Source organism: Microtus ochrogaster, linkage group LG12, assembly GCF_000317375.1.
Source record: "Microtus ochrogaster isolate Prairie Vole_2 linkage group LG12, MicOch1.0, whole genome shotgun sequence".
In the NCBI taxonomy this organism is placed as follows: Eukaryota; Metazoa; Chordata; class Mammalia; order Rodentia; family Cricetidae; genus Microtus; species Microtus ochrogaster.
The window spans coordinates 1,367,616-1,384,497 of NC_022036.1; the positions used below are offsets into that span (position 1 = coordinate 1,367,616).

General features: G+C 36.5%; 1 protein-coding gene across 1 annotated transcript in view; it reads right to left on the bottom strand.

The window, feature by feature from the left end:
* The window catches only part of Cntnap2 (contactin associated protein like 2), a 2,135,903-nt gene that overhangs the window by 1,255,151 nt on the left and 863,870 nt on the right, over positions 1–16,882 (bottom strand). The window contains exon 5 of the mRNA XM_005363796.2: positions 2,405–2,608. Within this exon, the coding sequence (XP_005363853.1) occupies positions 2,405–2,608 (204 nt within the window). The remainder of the gene's footprint in view (positions 1–2,404; positions 2,609–16,882) is intronic.

Here is a 16,882-nt window from a genome sequence, read left to right on the forward strand (position 1 = left end):
CTCATTTATTGCTAAGTTATTACGTCTGTTGAATTCTTATTACAATAAACAAACTAAAACCTATGGACTATACGTTGCCTTTGAAGACTTCTATCTAGAACCTAGAATACTGAACCAAGCCAAAGAAAGAGGTGTTATTGCCTTGGACAGTCCGTGACTCTGAATATCATTGCCAATGATGTCAACATTTTCTTCAGCAACATGTGAGTCTCAGTTATGTGACCAGCAAGCCAGCAAGCACAGATTCTGTCTTTTTAAAAGTAATGGGGGGAAAAAATCACATAAGATAACAACCCTTTGGGTTGCCTCCTTCACTCACCAATATCTCATTCCTCTGTTTTTCTTTTTAGCAACTTTTATTATTTCTTAAGTAGTAAGTCTCTGAGAGTGTTTCTTCAATCCTAAGAGAGTGATCAAATGGTAACCTCCATATTAACAAAGTCTTTGTTCACCAGTATGTCTCTATGCCAGTTGACATCAAAGGTGAGCTACATAGCACTGGTTACTTCTCTTTCTTTGGCTTCTGAGGAAATACACACTCTACTTCTCCACTCTCCAATTACTGCTTAGTTCCCCCATAGTGCATTCTCCTCTGATAATGCTGGAATTGACCCAATATAAACACATTTTGTTTATGTGACAGGCAACTCAAATGTACTGTCCTCCAACCTAAGCCCTGTAATTCCCTGCTCTCTTTTCATTTTCTATTTCTGAAAATGTCACTAACTGTTCATTTCGTGTCTGAGCCCAAATCTTAGTTATTTTTTCTTTTGTTTTTCTCTCTTTTTGGTTCTTTCTTTCTCTCTTTCTTTCTTTTGTGCTTCATACACAGTTCATCATGGGTCTTGCAGAATTCACCACTAACATAATTTCTCAGATACATTTCTTTTTATTTCCCATGATAATATTCCATGGATATCAGCACCATCACTCCCCAACAATGAAAATGTCTTCTCTGACTCTGTGCTGACTTAGGCATTCCTTCTCCTGTGAGAGTATCAGTGCACCTACAAGTGAGCATCATACAGCTGCTTATTTCTAACATCCAGAACCTGCAGCATTCTACAGAACTAGAACCGTCTCCATCCCCTGGACTTTTTCTCATTTTCAGAATTTCATACATGTATCCATAAGCATGCAAGCTCTTCGCTTGCAGAGATCACTCCTCATGCAGTCTTCTCCTGTTGTTTTTGTGTTTTTTTCTACCATTACTTAGATCTTATCTTGAATATTGTGGTTTTTTTTTTCTAACAGAAGGTTTTCCCTCATATATTCTAACATTGGTCTTACGGCTTCTTTAGGCGGCATTTAAACCTGAACTCAGTATAATATATGCTTACTAAGCTGATTTCCTATCACTCATAATTTGAAGTCATTTATTTTTATTTCTCTGGAGTATTTCACAAACTTAATGAGACACTCTCTTTCTGTTCTCTGTTGCATAATACCAGCTACTATAACATTGAACATAGTATAAGTGTTTCAAATACCATTTTATTAAATGAGCAATATTATGGGTTGAATTTAAAGTGTTCCCCAAAGAATTGATGGTTAAAGCCTTGGTCCCAGCTGATGAGGTTTAGCAATATGATTAGATGATGATTGCTTTAAAGTCATGGATGGATCAATTGACCCACTATTGAAATAATGACTTGAGAGTGATATTGAGAGGTTACAGGCAGTATGGGGTAGTTCAAAGAAATAAGTCACAGAAAGTGGACCACTGAGGCATCTGTCTTGTTTCTAATCTCTTCCTCTCTGTTTCTCGGCCCCCATGAGCACATTTGTTTCACCATGCCTTTCTTCCTTAGTGTTATACCTCACCAAAATCCCAGAGCTATGGAATAAGACATCTGGAATATGGACCAATACAATCTTTCCTTTTTTTTATTGATTTTTTATTGAGCTCTACATTTTTCTCTGCTCCTCTCTGCCTCTCCCCTCCCCTAGAACCCTCTACCAGGAATCTTTCTTCTTTTAAGTAATTTTTCAGGTATATTGTCACAGGGATAAAAAGGTGAATAAAAGAAATAGGTATACAAATGAATACTCTACCATCATAGATGAAAATTAATTGACAATATAACACGAGATCTTATAATCATAATGTAAAGAAATATGTAGCATTTAAAATGCTTTGAATTTATTTATTTTATATGTATTAGTGCTTTGCCTACATGCATGTATGTGCCCCATGTACATGCGTAGTGCCAAGGAAGATCAAAAGATGTCATATGATTACCCCAGTTCCAGGGATGACACTTGTGAACTAACATGTGTGGCTGGGATTTGAAACTGAGTCCCCTGTAAGAGCGGCAGGTACTCTCAATTTCTGAGTCATCTCTCCAGTTCCTCCTTTATAAATATTTTAAATATGGAAAAATAATAGCGAAGGACAACCAACCTAGGTTTAAACTGAGGACCAGCTTGGCTTTTTTCAGCTCCAGCGTTATGTAATCCCCTTGCTGTCCTTCACCATGCACGAGTACTCCTTCACTTTCCGAGGTCTTGAATTTCAAAGCAATGACATCTTTGAGTGTTTTCATCTTCTTGTTTCTGAAGCGGTATGGTAACACAACATGGCCGTCAAAGTTGATAACATCAGCCCCTGAGAAGAGAGAGAAATACCTCATTAGTCTGGTAGCTTTAGATGAGGATGCACTTCCAGCTGGTGCCTGCTCAGGAAAGTGGGAGTTAGTGAGTGCTTTCCTGAAAAATATATAGCCCAGTGTTGTCCTAAAGTGGATTGGCTGGAGAGTTTTTGATAAGAATGATCATAACCATATCTATCAATAGAGAATTTTATTTCAATTGCTATATAACAATAAAAACTCAGTGAATATGAATATGATTGAAATTTTTAAGTGGAAATGTATAGTTTATGGGAAAAAAGCAAAGGAAAATTAATTGATCTTTTGATAGCTTCATACCACATGTTTTGATTATATTCACCTCACCTCCCAATTCCTTCAGGTCCAGCCCCATTCTTTACCTATAAGACTTTATATCTCTACTTGTAAAAAATTCATCAAGGTCAGCTAATTACACTTTAGGCACTCTTTTCCAATATGACCTCTTTGGTAGCTTCGGATATCTGTCCCAGACTCCATATTGGCCCCTTGCCTTTGGAGTGGGGAAATTTGACACAAATGATTTAGGCTCCAATGATTAAACTCAGATATCCTGAGTTACCATTTCTGAGCTGGAAAACAACTATCCAGTCGTACTGTGACTGACTGGAGGAACTCTAATTTGAACGTAGGGGTCCCATTGACATTTTCAGAATTGAGTGAGAATGCAGATTGTGTATTATGTTTGCTCCATCATTGTTGCTCCTTTCCACAGTCATTTAGTCACTTGTTCAGTGAGCGAGGGATGTGTGTTATCCATGCCTGGGCGGTGGGTTTCCAAATGGTGGAATGACACTAAGGAGAATTAGCAAAATATACAGCAAATATTTCTACAGCCAGCATGGGAGTTGCTATTTTTAGATATGTATTGTGAAGATACTTTCAAAATCCTGAGTCTGTTACCTTTTCATTTTTATATTTCAAAAAATTTGGTCAAACTGGATTGTTCTAGTAGCTGAAAAGCACAGTTCTGGACAAAGTCAGCCTTGAGGCTACGAGAGTTCTTACTAAAACAATCCCACGTGAAGATAGTTGGGGAAAGAACAGGGAGTTGAAAGCTCACTGGAGAAATGTTTTCTCATTTTATGTTCTGATTTTCTAGCATGTGCTTAGTTTCAGTACTAAGGGGAGCAGTTTGACTTGTGGTAAGTAGAGTGAACTATTTGACCAGCTTTGTCCCCAACATGGTGTCAGAAGAGGTGATGGATACTCTTACCATCCAGCCCTTTTTGATTACCACCTGTAAAGCATTTGTTCTCTACAGAGTGAACAGCAGTTTTCCATAAACTCGTCAATAGTTTTTACATGCTTTAAAATCACGAAGGTGATAATCTCAAATTTATGCCTTTAAATCAAAGTTGAAACAATGCTGTTTTCAAAAGTTGAAAGAGGAGCTTAGTAGATGCTTCAGTTAGTAAAGCGGTAGTTAGTAAAGCGCTAGTTATGGAAGCACATGGAAAGCTAGGGGTGGTGGGGCTAGCTTGTAATGTCAGCCCAGGCTGCATAAAGACAGGAGAAGCCCCAAAGCTTACTCTTCAGCCAATCTTGCTGAATCTATAAACTTCAGGTTCACTAATATCCTGTCTCCAAAACCTAAGGATGAGACATAGGAAAATTCATGACTTTGGCCTCTTACTTTCACAGGCACAAATACACACACGCACATATATCAGAAGGTCAACACACATTCATATCGCAAACAAATACATTCTTAAAGGCATATTCATTAACTGAAAGCTTCAAGAGGCAAACTTAACCATGTGCCCTGAGCACTGTTGTCCATAAAGAGCCCTTCATAATCATTAGACTCCTGCTCTCACAAACCACGTCACAGAGTTTATATTAATACAGAGGGTGGGGGAACAATCATTAAGTCTTGGCTCCTGTTCACACTGTAAAGCCAATTAAACTAGATCTTAATCATCTATCCTGTCATAGCTGAACTCCAGTGGCAACATCTTCATCATCCATGATGAGAGATAAAGGCAGGAAAAAACAGCACTCGATATTCTATTCAGATCTCAGGTTGTATTTATAAGCCCACAGTTGGGAGAAATTTCTTTTTTTTTTCTTGAAAAGTAGATAAATAAAAAACCTGAGAAGTGAGTCAGTTATGACCTCTGGAGAGTAATTTTCCCCCAACTTCCTATCAGTGGCAATTGAATAATAGAGCCATCATTGTTTTATATGCCTTCTATATATATTAATTGTGACATATATGCTTCTCATTCAGATTCCAGGAAGCAAATGTCCCTTCAGTCTAGATAAAGGAAAGAAATCTCTACTTTTATATGTTTATATAAGTAGAAATCTGTATGTAGTGCCAGGAACAGATTTGTACAAATGTGGATACTTTCCTGCCTCACACTTAGAACAATGGGAAGGTGTGACAGAGGAAATGGGTGTGGTTTATCGCCTCTAGACAGTCCTATAATATTGATGAAAATCATGAAGAGAAGTTACTCACGTTGCCCACTCTCATTTTACCCATGATAAATCCTTAGTGGTGGGCTGAAAAACTGATAAAATGATCTTCAAGCCAGACCTCCCACATTACAAAGTCAAATCTGTTCCTCTATAAATAGCTTAAATTCTTTTGAAATATCCACATACTCTCTTGTGACGGTGAGTGGAGAGTTAGTTTGGAAATGATAAAACTCCCTGCAATGATCTGTGTATTATAATTTATACTTAAACACCTATCATAATCCTTTAAAAGAGTTTGGGATATTGTACAGTAATGCAAATGACACCCACCACAGATTAGTTCTATTTCCTATGAAAAATAAATTTAAATTTCACTTCAAGTCTAATAATATGTTGTGCTTATTTTAGGACAAGCTAATTTTTTCTATGATTTTGATTACTTATCACTTCCTAAAATTAAGAATTCTCTGCAGTGATTAAATATGTGTGGTTGAACTGTTTAAGCAATCTGAACAACAATAATGGCTATTCAAAAGTGAATGCCAAATCATAGTGTTTCTACAATTTTGCTTCTAACAATAACTCAGGGAGCTGGGAGTGTGCCCAACTCATCAAATCCTTGTGCAATGAGGCCATTCTTGTTTTGTTAATTGGGCTGAGGCTTTTTAGTCTCTGAATTTGTATAAGATGTTCTGGAGAATTTTTATCATGTAAGCACTGGAATATTATTTTAACATATCTTGGATATATTTCTACCAAAAACATGTTCATTGTTTCAAAATTTCTTAACACATATTAAAAGTAGAATGTAAATCCTATAAATCATTTTTATAGGTAATGTTAATAATCAGTAAGTTTGTTCAAATGTTAGATTTTATAACTTATCTAACAAGATATGCATTTATCCTATCTAAGTGTGGCATAATCTATACATTGTATATATACATGAGTGTAATCTATGTATGAAAATTGAATATACTATAAAATAATATAGGTTGTTGCATGTACTCTAGAATTTATAGCATTATATAAAATATATAAATATACAGTGTTTATATGTATTAATATATAACAATATTTGTGTGTGAAAAAATTATATATATACTATATATATACTAGAATTCATAATATATAAATACCAAGTCACTTCAAACATCTGAAATAAATTTCTAAACTAAGATTTAAAAATATAAGATGTAATTTCACTAGAATATCAATTTTTGCATAAAAACACATCCCTATATTTTTTCAAATCATGTGTCAATATTTATAAATGTTGATCTACTTCATGAAATAATATAAAGGACATTTTCATTCTCACTACCCTTTTATATTTATTCCTTGTGTATTTATAGGTGTAAAAGTCCACTTGGTTTGTGTGTGTGTGTTTGTGTGTGTGTGGTGTATGCACACAAGGGTGTGTAGATGTGTGTGCTTGTGTACATGCAGAAACTAGAGGAGCATATTGCGTGCTCTTCTCTTTACCTCTTGGCTTTGTTTCCTTGAGACAGGGCATCTCAATGACCTTGGAGTTAAGCTAGCAAAAAGCAAACCTCTGGAATCAGGTTTTTTCTAACTAGTCTTATAAGAACTTCAGGGGTAGAAAAATCATTGCTGGTCAATGTTCAAAAAAGATTTGTTGAATATCTGGCATGTTGTCATTTACATTTTAGTAAACTAGTATCATAAAAAACCTTTGTTATATTTAGCCTAAAATTAAAGGATTGGATTGGATGACATTTCTAAAATCACCTTTTTCTTCTTTAATGGACAATTATAGTAGACATATAGCTGTGATCATCAGATAAGTCCCAATCATCAGGAAAGACTTTGATAATTGTGGATAAGTTTTAGTGTTATGATTGTGGGTAGGAATTAACTAGAGTAGACATGAACTCTGATGGAATCTGTCTCTTGATTTTTTTCATGTGCTTGGAGCTTATTACATTTCTCAAGGCTCTTTCCATTCAGTGTAGTTGTGACTTAACCCTAAAGAATTGAAGTGGGTTATTTTAATAGATCCTTTCAATCTGACTAGATCTAGACTAGTTGGAGAAACAATAAAAAAGAACTCCAACCTGGGAAATGAGTGGTATCCAGATGCTTGATGTGTAAGGCACAAAGAATGTATAAAAAGTTAATTTTTAAAAAGGTGAAATTAAAAGTTATGGAAAGAAATTACAGTAACATGTTTCGTATATATTTATGACCTTGAGAGAACAAAGATGCTGATGTCAACCCAGTAAAATGTAAATCAAGTGTAGTGATAGATTGACAGAAAGTCTCTGGGCTCCAGATTTGACTGCTCTTAATATTTTCCATAGACAGAAAAATAATTAAATGAAAGATATTAAAAAAAAGAACTCCAACCACTTTTATGAAAACTAAAATGTAACTCTTTGTACAACTTTTCTTTGTCATTGCTTCATACCATGTCATAAAAGGACAATAATGTCAGAAGAGTTGTTATTGAAATATTTCATGAAATTTACTCGTTTAAAATATATTTACCAAGACAAAGATAATTGGGCAAATATTTGGTTCCATTGTTACATTGATCAAAGCCCATACTTGAATACACTGTGTGCTAGACATCTCATTTACCCATCTATGCAAGGGACCTCTCTGCCTGCCCGTCTTTCCCCACCATACTTACTGGTCCTTGAAATCTATTTTAGTTGTCTCTGTCAGTTTCCCCCATCGTCCTCATCATTTCTAGTTTTTCATACTCTCTACTAAAGTAGGCCACTAAAGGTAGGCATTGGATGGTTGTAGTTCAGCTCCCATTATTACCTTGTTGTTTGTTTCAGGGTTAGCTTTACTCTAAACAGCCCCAAACACACATTCTCTTTACTATGAAACAAATTGCCTGCCAAGTTTCCCTTGCCATGATGAACTAAAGTCCTCTGATTGTATGAAACAAAATAAATATTTCCTATTTCTATTAGGTTTTATAGTCACAGTAATTAAAAATTAACTAAGACAGTAAATTGGTACCAGAGAAGCACGGGCCATTGTGTCAACTAAATCCGATTATGTGGATCTTAGAACTTTGGAACTGGGTGATGAGAGGAATTTAGGAAAGTTTAGAGATGCTGGCTAGAAACAGCTAAGAATGATGATAACAGGAGTTAGTGTATGAGTTAGTGGGCCTTCAGAATGTAAGAAAGCTAATGGAAATGTGGATAGTCAAGGCAAGCTTTAAGAGGCTTCAGATGGTAATATGATGCCTATTGGAAATTGGATTAATAGCCATTCTTGTTACATCTTGCAAAGAATTTGCCTATATTTTGCCCATGTCCTGAAAATTTGAGTGATGTTGAATTAAAAAGCAATAGATTAATTAATTCGGTCTGATAAATTTCATTTGAGCATAGAGCTCAAGCTGTTGCATTGTATTGCTGGCTGATTTAGTCATAGTCACAATGTGAATTGGGAACAAAGTAGTTAAAAGAGCAAAATGCATGGAGTTCAGTCAAGAAACGGCCTTGAGTGAGAGCTCCTGCCACTGCCCCAGGACCCATGGGTATTTCACTCTAGCGTCCTTGTCTTTTCATATGGACTCAATACAAGTCTCTTCATGATCCTCCTGACCTTCCGTATCAGATGGGATTGCTGAGGCTTCTAGCATATTGGATTGAGTGGCTACCTGGTTCTTTTCTCTCAAAAAAAAAAGGTATTATTGGATTAGTCAGCTTCCTATAGTATAGCCAAATTTCTACATTCTGTTTCCCTAAACCATCTTGAACAATGAAGTAGTTTTAATCCTTCCATTCTTAGTCTTGGGTTCATGAATAATTTTGTAGAGCTGGTCTAGTGAAAGTCAGGCCCTTCAGTTTCTGCTCATCTGGAACAAACTTTATTTCTTCTAATATTTAGAAGAGAAAAATGATATGAAGAGTTTTCTTAGGTGGTAAGTTTGGATTCATTTGTTTTTCTTTCTTTTTTTCAGTACTTTAAACATATTTTCCAATTTCTCTTTGCTTATATATTTGTTTTTCATGAATGATGGTACAAATCTAATAGGCCATTAGTTGTGTGGATTGATATTTTTCGCTTTCTGTTTTCAAGATTTTCTCATTATCCTCTATTTTTTGACAGTTTTCCTTCACTGTGCTTTGGAGAATGTGCGCTTTGGCTTGCGCTAGCTGAGGTTCTTTCAGTTGTACCCATATATCAATGTCTATTTGAAATTTGGAAAAAAAATTAAGCCTTTATTTAACTTTATTGAAATATATTTTTAGTTTCTTTTCTATATTTCAAATTCTTAAAATTGTGTTTGAGCACTTGATAATGGCTCATATGTTGTACAATCTTTCTCTATAATTGTAAATTTATCTCTGCATTTCTCTCTCACCTTTGTGACTCTTCTATTTTGTTGATAATCTTAATTCAATGACTTGGTCTCCAGGGACTAAGATTATTTCTTTGGTGAAATCTGATCTTCTGCAAAGGATTTCTTTTATATCTTTCTTTTCATTGATTGGGGTTTTATTTAATGTCTTCCTAATTCTCTCTTTTCATGATTTATTTCTCTATCATGAATTTTGAACTCATTCCCTGCACTACCTCCCTACATTCTGGTCCTGTTTTTATGTTCTCTTATAAAAATCATTGACCTGAAAATCAAAAATCAGGACAATCAAAGTATTCTTTAAGTAGCTGATAGACTTCCTTCAAATTAGAATATGTTTCTATATAACTGTACTTCTTTCAAAGCTTTATATTTTATGTATTTTATTGTCCTTCAATATCTGAACATCTGGTGTAATGTCCACTTATATACATTAGATGAAATTATTTCCCAGATCTAAAAAGCATGGGTGGGTGTTTTTCCTTTGTCTTGAGGACAGGTGATATCTGGGATTTCTGGTGAGCAGCCAGAACACCAGCTGTAGGCTGAACAGGCAACATAAAATAGATTTCCCTGGTATTGGTTAGTTGTTACTATGAGTTATGGTTTCTCCCTGCTGTGCTGCACATCTACAATGCTTATACAGGAGCCCCCTCAGTTCCTGGTGCACTGATGTAGGGAAGACAGGGATCTTAGCACAGTCTTCAGTTCCACTGATAGTGGAGAGGATCCTTCATTATGATTTTCTTCGGGACCATGGGCTACAAAAAGTCCCAAGGGAAGTTCAAGCTATGACCATAGGCCTCACTCAGCCTGAAGTTTCTGTATACTGAGTTGCTTCCACCCAATTGTATGCTCCCAAGTACAATGTCATGCCAGCCTATGCCAACCTCTAAGCAAAGATAGGAAATAGCAGGAGATGTAGTACGAATTTAAGTTCTAGAAGTTGGAGGGACCTAGAATGTGTACCTTTTTCACAGCATCAGGATCACCTTGGTTTGTTTTTCTGGCTGTTCTTATTTGCACTTTACAGATTTCCTTAGTCATGGAACATAGGTTACCCACCACAAAAAGCCATGACCAGAATGGCTAGAATTAAAACTAGCTTTGCTCTTTTCCTTAACTTTCATATTTGGTTTTTGATGTCATTTAGGTCTTTTATCACTCCTTTATTGATTCAGAGAGTTTTCTTCTCTCTTAGTCTTCAAATTATGGCTTCTCTTTTATTACTCTGACCCTTTTCTCTTGTGAAGTCACATAGAAAATATTTCTTTTTTTTTTCACCAACTTGGTTGCCACTCCTCTATATAGTTTACACACCAATACCCAACTGCCTGGAAGACTGATCCACATTGATATTCCCTAAGTATATGTGTCTCTACTCGTCAAGTGTGTATCTCCTTTTATGGGCTTCCTTGCCCTTGCTGTCTTATTTAACACTAAGTCACTTAAGCTGGAGAGCAAGAACTTTTTGGAGCTCTTCTACCTTTTCCCAACCCATATCATAACTACGTCCATGTCCTGGAAAATATAGCACTTCTTAAGTTTAACTCTTATGTACTCCCTTTATATATAATAATACAGCTGCCTCACATTTGGTAACATACATTGTATTTGCAGACTTAAGGGAATAATTCCTATACTCCTGTCAATTAACCCTTGCATTGATGCTCTAGAACCTGGAAACTCTTTTCTCATATAAAGATTTTTGCTAAGAATAGGAAAGCCTATGTTCTGTAATATATATATTAAAAACTTTAGTAATAGCAAATCCTGCATCCTCCCCACTGTCTCTTACTCAGAGCACATTCCTCATTGTTTATTAAAATAAGATGCTAAACCAACTGAAAATCTGGTTGAGGTCTTGGGAGTCTCAATGAGAATGGACATGTTGTCTTCATCTGGTCACACATCCACCATTGCCGAAGTTTTAGAAAAGACTTACCCACTGGAAAGTTTATCTCTATAAGACAGTGATGCCCTAATAACCCACTGGACCTTGCCGAACTTGATGTCATAATTCTTTGGGCTGTGCTGAAACTATATTGCTAAGGTCTCATTTCCTCTGGGGACATTGCATTCTAAGGCAAAGACTTTGTATTATTATACTTTGCATTCTCAGATTTATAAACTCTTCTTAAAATGATCTAACTACAATGTGTCTTTGAAATATCAAGGCAAAATGGGAAATGAGCTATGTTCCTGCATCCCTACAAACCCATACAAAATTCGCTGAAATTAATTTTCTAAGATAGAAACAAATATCATATAAGGGATGTGTGTTTGTGGGTTTCTATATAATTAGTTTAAAATGAATTATAGTAGTTATACTCATATGGTATTTGTTTATAAGTCAAAGGCTTAGACATTTAACTTCTACATGAGTTTTATTGTAACACATTTTTCTTTTAATTGAATGTATTGAAGAGAGACTTACTTGTAAGATTAGAGTTGGCAAGCTTATTAAGATAATCTTTCAACATGGTTATTAAGTTAGTAAAACATTCCTTTAACACAGTTATTTTGGACTAAATTGAGATTAAATATTTATTGACATTCAGAGGAAAGATGGATTTGTTCCTGTATTTATTTAATTTTTATTGAATTACTTCATGAAAATCTATTAATGTGCAATGACTTATGAGTAGTTCCTTACGCGGTTGGCTCATTGAAAACAGAGTAGATGTAGGAAAAATGTTAGTAAATTTTGAAATCACATTACCAAAATTTCATTATTCAATATCAAACACAAAAAGGAAACTCAATGTGCCCTCTGCTTCCAGGAATGGTCATTCGCATGCATGTACATCATTACAAATACCACCTTCCACTTTCTCTCCCACCTCTAACAGCTCACAGGACACCTGGAAATAAGAAAATCTTCTTTCCAAGTAGCTTATAATTATCATAAACCTCATATTGCATAATAATATGAATTTTCTAAAAATTTTCAAAATTTTTATTTGTGCAAAAATCTAGGAGGAAGCTATTTTTTCATAAAACAAAAGAGAAATTATGGTTGCCTTCTCTGTGCTAACATTATTGTCCAATTGAAAGAATTCTGCAGTGATCTCATCTAATTCCCATCTCCTGGGAGGTCCATATGGGGGCAAGGAAGGACTGTAAAGGAGAGAGGATAGGAGATGAGAGCATGAAGGAACGGAATGGTTGAGGGGAAAGAGGGGCAGAGTGGAAGAGCAATAAAAGAGAGACCTTGATAAAGAGAGTCACTATGGGGTTAAGAAGAAACCTGTTGCTAGGGAAATTCCCAAGAATCCACAAGAATGTCTCCAGCTAAGACTCCTATTAATAGCCGAGACAGAGCCTGAATTGGGCCTTCCACTGTAATAAGATTGGTGAATATTCCAACTATCATCACAGAATCTTCATCCAGCAACTGATGGAACCAGATGCTGAGATCCATAGCCAAGTACCAGGCTGACCTCTGGGAATTCAATCAAAGCGAGGGAGGAGAAAATATATGAGCAAGTCAGGTCAAGATCATGAAGGGGAAATCTACAGAGATAGCTGAACAAAGCTGTGGAAACTCAGGAACTCTAGACTGAAAGCTGCCGAGTGTCCATGGTACCATACTAGGCCCTCTGTATTTGGGAGACAGTGGTGAAGTACGGATTATCTGTGAGGTACCTGGCAGTAGAACCGGGATCTATCACTGGTGCATGAGCTAGATTATCAGAGCCCGTTCTCTATGGTGGGATGCTGTGTTCAACCTTAGTGCAGAGGGGAGGGATTGGTCTTGCCCCAACTTAATGTGCCAGACTTTGTTGATTTCCCATGGGAGCCCTTACCAATTGGGAGGAGCAGATGGGAAGAAGACCGGGAGGAGAAAGGGGGAAGAGGGGCAACTGTGGATGGAATGTAAAATGAAATAAAAAATAAATTAAAATTAAAGAAAATGAAAACCACAAAAGAATTCTATAGTGTTGATTATGAAAAAAAAATCTACATTTCTGCCAGAAAAAAAATGTCTAAATGATGAGCTCTAATTAAAGGTTACAAAATAAATGTAAGAAACAGGCATCAAGCAAATCCTCAGAGCCCCTTTTGATGCAAAGAATTCCTAGCGTTCATTGGTTTAAAAACAAACCAACAAACAAGCAAAAGCATCACTAGTTCCATTTAAAACATCACTCTCAGTATGATCGTCTAAATCTTAGTGCTGCAGATATGGTTCTGGAGAAATGGAACTAGGAGGTTTGTTTGGAGGCGCTATTATAGAATGTCATTAACATCGAGGAAAACATCAATAGTTAGCAGAGGAGGAGAGGTGGAAACAAGGAGGTATGGAAATCAGTGGCAGCCTCTCTAGACACTTCTTGTTATGTCTGTGGTTCGCTTCCAATTCCCTGTCTTAATGATGTCTTGTGCTTTGACATTTTGGTCTGGCTGTTCCTGGAAGACTGTCCTTTCTTGAGTTAGACAAGCCTTCAAGCACGCAGCCCAAATTCAAACAATCTTGGAGGATTTGCAACCCAGATGCTACTTATACTGAAAGAACATGTTCTCAGTCACTATTCACCTTTCATTTTGTCTCAAAATCTGGTGTCTGACAACTAGGTACAGTTTCTGGGCAGTAAAGACCATGTAACCAAAGTCATGACTACCTTCTCAGCCTTACCCATTTCTATGCAAAGTACAAGGAACTGTCATTCACAGCACCCTCTGACAGAGGCTGGTGAATCACTGTAACCCCATTTCAACTGACCCAGTATTGAAGTTTACACTCTTCTCTTGTGAAACAGGGAATAATAAACTGTCTTTAAGTGCTACATGCCAGTTCATATCAGAATGACCACACTCTAGTTTTCATTTCTTCTTCAACATTTAAAAAAAAACTCATCATAATTTGTAGTTTTCAATTTTTGATCATCTAAAAGAAGAATCTTGGAGTTAAATAAACCAAAGGCTTAATGGAATGGAATAGAATATACCCTTAACTAAGGTCAAAAATTACTTTCCAAAGCACTAAATACAGGCCATTGAGATGGCTCTGGAGGTAAAGGGGCTTGCTCTATAAAGGGGTTTGTCTGGCACCATGAATTCTCTTCCTAGAACCAACAAACAAGCAGAATGAGAACTAACATACTAACCTACAATTTTGATCTAAAACCTCCACACATAAATTAATAATTATGAGTAATAATTAAATATTTTAATTTACTTAACTGTCTTAATTGTTAAACATGATTTTAGAGACATGTCTTTTCTTTAGCTACCCCATATTCCAGTGCTCTATGCTAGCATGTTCTCAAGTCCATAAAAAAGCAAACAACAGCAGTTGCACAAAGCTACCCCTTTAAAATTACAAGCCTGATGCAGTCCCCATAGGTATGCATTTCACCAACTATTCCCACAATTGTTCATGAAACCAGTGTAATGTATAAGAGTTAACTGGTGAACAACCTTAAGCTTCTTTATTCTGTTTTCTTGAAAAGTAAATGAGTTGATACTAACAATTTCTTCTTATCTGCAAAGGACTAAACATATGCTCAGTGTATTGTGGACTTGTTTCTATGGTGTTGTACATCAGCACTACGTTTATGTGTGGTCTAATTTCATATACCATTGGGTGGAACTTACCTCAAGCATAAAATAGGACAAAGAAAGCTCATAATGTATGCATGCTTTGAAATAAAATGTGCTCTCTCCTCTCCACCAGAGTAGGCTCTGTCCTGCCTGTCAAAGCTCTAAATGGTTCTCTGAGACCTGGTCATCCTCACACTTGAGTAACTTGGGCACTGGAGGGGATCTGATTCACTGTGAACCTGGGTCTTTTCCTTTACTGTGTGACACCCACACACTCACGTGCGCCCTGGTGAACAGGCTGAATTAATTTATTTCCACAAACAACTAATATTCCTGCCACTTGACCAGAGACTCAGCCCCGACAAGGATAAAATGAATGGGTGTTCCTGGAATAGATCTTAGAACTTTCACTCTCAGAGGAGACAACCAGCTTGTGCCAATGAATGTTGTTGGCTTCTTAAAATCATTTCACTCTGTTGAAGTGTCTCCCTCGGCTTCTCAGTTTTGATCCAGATCTGGGTGACAGGCATATTTGTTTCTGATTATCTACCAACATAGAAAAGTAACTAGGAAACTGATTTAATGACTAGTATTTGACAATAGTGGAGAAAAGAGACTGTGGGAGATGTGCTAAGCTTGCAAGGGGGCCACCTTTATCCATTTGTATCTGCGGAAGGTGTCTAGTGATGCTGGTGTTATTTAAACATTATGAAAGACAAATTGTTTTTTTCAATGTGAAAGTCATACCTGTAGTCTTGCACATAACTCACTTAGTTACCAATTTGAGATACGGGCCTTAAAAATTTAAAGCTGATGCTAGAGTTTAAGACTTCTGAAATTTCTGGGATGGACTAAATGCATTTTGCATCTGAGAAGGGCATGAATTTGGGATGGTTAGGAGAGAATGTTCTGAGTTTTGGGAACCTCCCATAATATTGTTGTATAAAGCAATAACTGATATGATAACTTCAAAAGGTGATGGCTCTGGGAGGCGATTGGTTCATAAGAATATAACCCTCATGGTTGGCATCAATGTTCACACAAAGACCTCATAATTCCTTGGCCCTTCCACGAGAGTACAATGAGATGACTCGTATGTATTGGTAATGTCTCAGATGACAATCCTGCCAGGTTCTTGGCTGGGACTTCTCGGGAAGACAACTGTTAGAAACATTCTATATGCCATCCTTGTTTTGTCATATTTTGTTACTTATCACAGCCTGAACCCAGAGGATAACTATCAGATATAGTCAGTTATTTATTATGCACTGTCCTGTATCCTCAGATCTAGTTACTTGCTGAAGAAATTATTCATAGCTTCTAAAGCAACACTAATATCAGGCTAGCATCTGTGTGCAGAGCTGAAGAAAATTGGGACACCCAGGATGTATCCTGTAAGAGATGAAGAAGACCAGACTCTACGTTCAGGTTTCAACTTCTGCACTATGGAGAGTGTGCTTTCTATGATCTCTTTAGCACCACATTTTGGACAACCTTGTCAGTTTTGAAGGGGATTAGGGTGCCTGCATCTCACATGGGAAAGGTCTGGTGGGAATTTCTCATCATGAGAAAGCTGTGATGGTCCGACAGTTTGTGTAGCATAAGCTTTATTTAGCACTGTTTACCTTACATTCAATGGAAATGAAGCATAATGCACACTCTGTAAGACATCTTTAAAACAATGTCACATATTGATTGGTGGATAGATATGTAGTGACCTAAGGATCTTAGAAACTCAAACATGTGTTTCCCTGGAAGCCTAGGTTTGGGTCTGTACTGGCAAATTCATGTGTGTCTCATTACACATGAAAGTGAACAATGAACACTTCAAACAGTTGTTTTTAAACGGGGACTACAGAACCATCTCAAACTGTCAGAGACATCTTAAGGGCAATATACAATATTTAAATGATTCTTGAGGATC